Below are 7,556 nucleotides of genomic sequence, written 5' to 3' on the forward strand. Positions count from 1 at the left end.
TTATTAAGCCATATTTTCGCATCCATTGATTGGTTGTTAGCGAAAAAGTGTTTGTTTGTTTGAATCAACTTGTAAATAATCGATATAATAGTTTATTCCGCAGGTTGTGAGCTTCCATGATTGCATGTCCAGAGATTATGATATATGGATCCATCTAACTCACAGAAATACCAGTTATTATTTGTATTGATTTGTATACAACGATATTGAAACAATGCGAAGGCCTTTATATTAATTAAATAATAATTAATAACAATTATGTCTTAAAAATGTTTTAAATGACGTTACGAATGATCATAAATGTCCGTCAGTCCAGTAAATGGTAAAAAAAAAATGTCATACGCCGATTCAATTTTGATTGACACATAAACACGTTGCACATTTACATAACCTTAGCAGGAGATAAATGTTTTTTTCATATTTACTTTATTTTTTAACGTCAAAAACACCCCGTCACTAATACAAAAAAGTCTTAAACATTTTAATTGTTTTTATGCGGTGACAGGGTACCTTTGTGCCGCATAAAAAGTATTTCTTTAATGCGGAGAAAATCACCGCATAAACGACTTTGAACCAGTTTATGCGGCAAGGCCGCAATGCGGCGGCACAAGGCACCGCAAGAAATAAAATACACGTTACTGTTATACAGTTAATAATGTGGTAAGGTACCATGATTACAAAGTCAAATAAAAGAAATAAACTCAAGTTAAGAATAGTAAATTATAAACTTAATGTAAATGTTATGATAAAAATTATGTACAAATCTCCCATTTGTAATCAAAGAAATAAAACAAAACTTTTGGAAAGCAAACTTTCAAATATAAACGAAGTACAATGACGAAAACAAATTCCTAGTACTAATTGTGATATTTAAAAAAAAAAATGAAATCCAATGTTATATCAGTTTCAGCTTTCACCTATCTCATATATTTTAAAACATTACTATATGACCTACAAACGTTCATGGCCTTCTATACCATATATCTACAATTTCAAACCAACACATGACATCAACGCAAAGGCGAAGGTGTAACCAGGCATTTGCCCAACGAGATTCTCTTATTATAAGTCTTATTTCGAGAATTAGGCCACTAAATCGTCCAAAATTCATAAGCAGTCTCCTTACACTAACAACATTCGACACATTACTCATAATATCCGGAGAAATGTAAATGCGCGGCATTTGTGCATCACACAGACTAACAACATTGCTTAGATGACACCGATTAAGGACGTATCTTGATGCAGGATTGTCATTCAAACAGTATCGTATAATTTTAAATTAGGAGGCAGAAAAATACCAAGGGTCCAACCGGGTTTTGAACAACAGACCTCTTGGTCCGTAGGCGGACACCTCAACCACATCGCTAAAGGGTTTACCCAACAGCAAGGCTGTTGGAAGTGGCCTATATACCACTGCACTATATTGTATTTGACCTCCAGAACGGTAACTATTTCGGCAACTGAATATTTTTTGACCAGTATAGTTGTAATAGGTCGTCCATTTTTATTTTAATGCTATAAGCAGTGAATAATATGTAGTAAGCCGTAAGCAGTTGACAGTAAGCAGTAGGCAGTCAACATTTGGCAATTCCATAGTATATTGATTCATTAATGTTCCCAAAGAAATATTGAGATAAATATAAAAAGTTATGAAAGTATAACAATTCTGTCATAAACCTAAATCAATACACCGCATAGTTACGAATATCGATCAACAGATCAATTGGGTACTATTTAATACATACATGTAGTAAAGACTATTTAGTCAGATTATGAACAGGTATAATATAAAATATATATTAAGATATAGTTCCCCTTAGCATTAACAAGCGGTTTGCTCAGTGAAGTCAAATAATATAACAAATATACATGTATATCCAAATGTTTTTGTTGATGCATTTTGTGAGAAAGGCATCCTCAAAGAGAAAGTTTGATCTCACACCTGGTCCGTAGTTGAGAACCAAATCCATCCCTTTTATCAAAAACCGTTTCTATTGCCATACAAGGTTTTTGCCATAAACCGCGAAATACAACTTTTGTTTGCTTAATAGGATATGTTTTCATGTGTAAATGGTATAAACTTTAAATGTTTTAACACTTACTTTTTGTTTCAGTTCCATCTGTTACTTTCCTACTAAGTGCGACATTTAGCGTCAAGGGGTTGCGACATTTAGCGGCAATCGATTTTTGTGCGACATATAGCGGCAACGTTGCGACATTTAGCGGTAGGCGATTGCGACATATAGCGTTGATTGCGACATATAGCGTTAGCGTTGCGACATTTAGCGTTAGTTGCGACATATAGCGGCGTTGCGACATATAGCGTTGCTACACATGTAGCATTTCCTAGTAAGTATCTACAAATACCATTAATGCAGCTGGGTAGGAAATAGCACACCAAAAGTAAACTTATAACTAATTTCTGCATTTAAGAATTGTGACCATTTTAGCAATGTATTTAAGGTGAGCGATTCAGGGCCATCATGTTCCTCTTGTTACATTTTATTGTTTTATACTCTATATTGGCCATATTGGGAACAAATTTTCTGTGTCGATATCTTATCATGGATACCTTTAACATGTTCTTAAAATTGAAGTGTGATTTCAATGTTATTATTTAGCTTATGTAAAAAATAACAAAATATCAAGTCATGCATGATTATAAATAATCTTGTATAGATTTTATTTAATCTTTAATTCCTCTGTTTTCTTATCCGGTGCATTTAACAATTTAACTGTCATTTGTTTCGCAGTCCAGCTTAAATAATCACATGTATGTTTAAACCAACTGTCATTTGCTTTATTTATAGTTGTTGATGCTTAAAATATATTATTATTTATTAATATTTTTCATTGATATTTAAAACACACAAAAAAAAGCAATTCTGACAAAATACGCTCATGTGTTTCCTTTCCATATATTTACAGAAGAACAGAGGTTGGAACCAGATGAAGGAAAGGATGAATTAGAAGGTTGATTTACTGCAAAGTTATTTTTTGTATGGATCTTTTTACGACGTGGTCCGTTTGTATAAAAAAAAATTAGACCGGATGTAATATTTTCTCGCAAATGTGCAATCTGAGTAGGGAAAAAGATCATCGCCGTTCTTAGAAATATAGAAGAAATTGCTAGACAATTCTGATTAAGTTGACGGTAAAAAGTAAAACAAAATAAGTAGCTTGAAACAAAAAGCTTGCTTTGGGGCCAAGATTGCCATATCAAGATATAGAAAAGATGATTGTATTAAGAATTCCCTTGGTCACCACGTCGGACTTGAAAGTCATTGATATTGTTGTGAACAAATGTAATATATTAATTATCAAGAAAAAGATCTACTATATTTTATAGTAGAATGGTATAGAATAATAGTTCATATAAAAAGCTAAAGAGATTTATATAACATATTAAATCGAGATAAATTATCAGTCTGCAAAAAGTTAAAAACAGGTTCATAAACATGTTTTTAGCATTTATCCTTCATCCGATTTAACTGTTACGGAAAACAGTCATATATATTTTTAAAGTAATTTTACTAAATCTTGAGAATTCAAAACATTTCACAGATGGGTAGCGGAATAACACATTTTAATCTTGTTCGAAATACATTTTCAAAACCTTAGTAAATGCATCACACTCTATTTGTCACTTCACAAAACTATTCCACACATTGTTAGGACAGGTATATTTTAAGTTATTAAATAACAATTATCATAATTGCAAGTAATGGTAATAAAATGTTCCGGTTGAATAATAGTGTAAGCTAGTTGAAAAAAGCAAATACAAATACAAATCTAGCGTCCATAATCAAGTGTGCTGTACCAAGTTTGTAAATTGAGGTAATACACGGATAATTTCTTTTATCATAAACACACTGTTGTTTCAAAATTAAATAACTGATGTCTAATAATACTTTGAACAAGAGCCATGTCAACATGGCCATCCCCCGCCGAATGTGTTTGCTCATTGGAAGAATGTATATGTAGTAGAGCGGAATAATTCCATTTTAAGAGGTCTTTTGGTAATGAAAACTGATGGCTATAGTGATTACAGATTTGAAACCTATGTGAATACTGATGGCTGAAAATAACAAAGGGCAATTACTGAAAAATAATGCAGGGTAGGTTATCATTCTTGTGTGCTGCATCCCTCCTCAGTAAAATCTATCCACCTATGAAGTTTCAAGTTGATACCTCAAATACTTTTTGAGAAAAAAATTGAATTGAAAAATTAAGTATGAAAAAGAACAAAGGGCAATAACTCAAAAATTATAAAAGGTAGAGTTATCATTCTTGTGCAGTGCATACCTCCTGAGTGAGATCTATGCACCTATGAAGTTTCATTTTGATATCTCAAAGGCTTTTTGAGTTATGCTCTGGACAAAAATTAATTTTGAAAAATAACAAAGGGCAATAACTCAAAATAATGCAGGGTAGAGTTATCATTCTTAAGCACTGCACTCCTCCTCAATGAGATCCATCCACCTTTGAAGTTTGAAGTTGATACCTCAAATACTTTTTAGAGATAAGCTCTGGACAAAATAGCATAAAAAAACAAAGGGCAATAACTCAAAAATTATATAGGGAAGAGTTATCATTCTTGCGCACAACATTCCTCCTCAATAAGATCTATCCACCTATGACATTTCATGTTGATATCTCAAACACTTTTTGAGTTATGCTCCACTCAGGTGAAAAATTAGGTATGAAAAATAACCAAGGGCAATAACTCAAAAATTATGAAAGGTAGAGTTATCATTCTTGTGCACTGCACACCTCCTGAGTGAGATCTATGCACCTATGAAGTTTCATGTTAATATCTCATAGGCTTTTGGAGTTATGCTCTGGACAAAAATCAATTTTGAAAAATAACAAAGGGCAATAACTTAAAAATCATGCAAGGTAGAGTTATCATTCTTGTGCACGGCACTCCTCCTCAATGAGGTCTATCCACCTATGAAGTTTCAAGTTGATAACTCAAATACTTTTAGAGATATGCTCCGGACAAAAATGTCGGACGGACGGACGGACGGACGGACGGACGGAGACTATTTCTATATCCTCCGCCGAAATTTTTCGGCGGGGGATAACAAAATGTTAGTTCCGCATAATTTCTTTTTTCAAATCAGATTTAACGTGCTTACGGCTGAACGTAATGCCATAGTTACTGTTTTACGGGTGACACAACTTGGAATTACGTTTCATTAAGATTTGAAATGTGGGAATTAGAAGAGAAAATAAACCCACAATATCTTATCAAATTATAATGGAAAACTTCGTTTATCTTTACCGAGTTTTTTAAATGGGTATATCCATGGCAAGTTATGCACTTTCTAAATTCTTATGCATGTATGTCAGAATCGAATGCATTATAAATATGAGGGACCTAAATAAATGCGTAAATGAAGAAATGTTCACGTAACTTACTTAAATGAACCATTGCTTCAGTTTTTTATAAAAACAAACCAAAAGAACTTAACCTTATGGTTAATCATCAAAGTAGTTAAAAACTAATAAAATCTATTTATACTTTATTTGTCATTGTTAATTTCAGTTTCTGTCTCGCTGGTCGCTATACTTGGTGGATTAGCTGGAGCTATTGCATCGTCGGTTGCCACATATGCTACAGTGTAAGTTTATATTCTTTCTATAAATTAAGTTCTTAAAATATGAAACTGATGTTTATATTACTTTCTGAATAGATAATATATGTAATCGCCACATTTAAGTTTTGTTGGGTTTTTTTTTCCAAAGAAAATAGTCAAGGCATTTCTATACACCCACGTTTTGAGAGTATTCATTTGATCACTGCAACTATCTTTTGGTTTAAAAGAATTATATTTAACATAATGATTTATTATTATTTATTAATAGTTACTTTCAATTTCATTTCACAAAGCTGTTATTATTTTCAGGAAAAAACTCTGTTGCAGAAAAAAAGATAATGCTTATAAATTTAACAAGAACAACGATCAACAAGGTAAAGGCGACGCGAAACCTTCATCATAGAAAACGTTTTTATTAATTTGGTATAAATATCCGATATAATTTTTAAATAAGTATACTTCAGTTACATACAGACAGAAATCAGAATATATATTTTTTTATTTTTGCATGGTCTTAAAATATAATAAAAGAAACATTTTCATTCTGCCTATATGTCTATTGAGTTTTGGTGACGAAGCTTGAATATGAATTATCAGTTTGAAACTTTGTCACGATGATTTTGAACACGTTTCTTTTTCTAACCTACGGTGTCCTTATCATGTGTCTGTCAAGAACATTCAATTTCATTAATTATGTATTATTTATGTATATTTTTACTTTTTAAATTGACTTAAAATATGTGTTTTCTTCCAAATATATGCGTGAAAATTTGCAACTCAGCCAAATTTTCTATTACAGTAAACTCCGCTTATAACGAACTCATTGGGACATTCAAAATCTGTTCTTTATATATCTGTTCCTTGTAAGCATATAGCGAATTAGTTCTTTGTATCAGGAGTTTTTATAGCGAACAGATTTACATATATATAACGAACTGATTAATAAACATCGTCCGCCATTTTGAAGAGCATTTGATTAAGAGTAATTAGTCATTTATTTCTTTTTAGACACAATACCCGACAGCGTACATTTTGGAACTTGAAAATCATTTGCTATTTCAGTTTTAGTTTTACTCCTATTCTCAATTTCTTATAAAATATCATATTTTGTTTCTTAACTCGTTGCTTTTCGATTTCTTTCCATGAATAAGAATAAACAAGATTTTCCTTTTTTCTTGAATATCTTCTTTTATATTTAAAGGATGACTTTTACTAATGAAATATATAGATTTCTTTTCATTTCAATCAAGCATACTTTGTAACTTTCTATTGATTATGTTTGCAAGCATGCGTACTGATTATAAATGATCATAATTTACTCGAGCAAAACTATTAAAGAAAAGAAAAATATAGAATAAAAGGAATAACCTTTTTATCTTTGTGACAAGAACTCATGCTAAAAATATCCTAAATAGAAAACTATAACATACTTCTATACAAAATCATTTTCATAGATATATTGAAGTACATACAACAATAAACGGTACATTCCGCCATGGCAATGAAAAACGAAAGTTGAAAATAATGTGAGATATATGTACGAATAGCCGATATTTTGGAGTTCGTTATAAAAGTGTAATTTTCTGCACTTTTAACTAAATTAGGACTAAGAAATGAGTTCCTTATAAGCGATAATTCCTTATAACCGTGTTCGCTATAACCGTATATTTTATATAGGTATGCACGCACCTGTTATACCACGAGGGCACGACAACACATCTATAAATAGCATGCAGAAAACCCATGAAACAGAAGATAGCGGGGGAGGTCAATTTAACCGTGACGGTAGACAGGAGAAACGTTAGGAATCGGAGTGAGGGGAACAGGGGTGTAAATATGTGTTTACTTAATTGTCAGGGACTGCTTGGTTTTAAGATAATAATAAACTTGACACTGGATGAGATGAACTTTTATTCAAAGAGCATGACATTTTAGTTATTTACTGAAAGT

The 7,556-nt window shown here is 31.8% G+C and overlaps 1 protein-coding gene across 1 annotated transcript; it reads left to right on the forward strand.

Moving 5' to 3' along the window:
* Positions 1-2,931: 2,931 nt before the first annotated feature.
* LOC132728322 (uncharacterized) lies at positions 2,932-6,381 on the forward strand (the record flags this gene model as incomplete). Its single annotated transcript, XM_060713972.1, is given in 3 exon segments — positions 2,932-2,976; positions 5,555-5,630; positions 5,916-6,381. Coding segments are annotated over 3 exon segments (215 nt in total), but the record flags the coding sequence as incomplete, so codon positions are not given.
* Positions 6,382-7,556: the final 1,175 nt, after the last annotated feature.

This window comes from Ruditapes philippinarum, unplaced genomic scaffold (assembly GCF_026571515.1).
Source record: "Ruditapes philippinarum isolate M1 unplaced genomic scaffold, ASM2657151v2 ctg11510_1_1_1_1, whole genome shotgun sequence".
Classification (NCBI taxonomy): domain Eukaryota; kingdom Metazoa; phylum Mollusca; class Bivalvia; order Venerida; family Veneridae; genus Ruditapes; species Ruditapes philippinarum.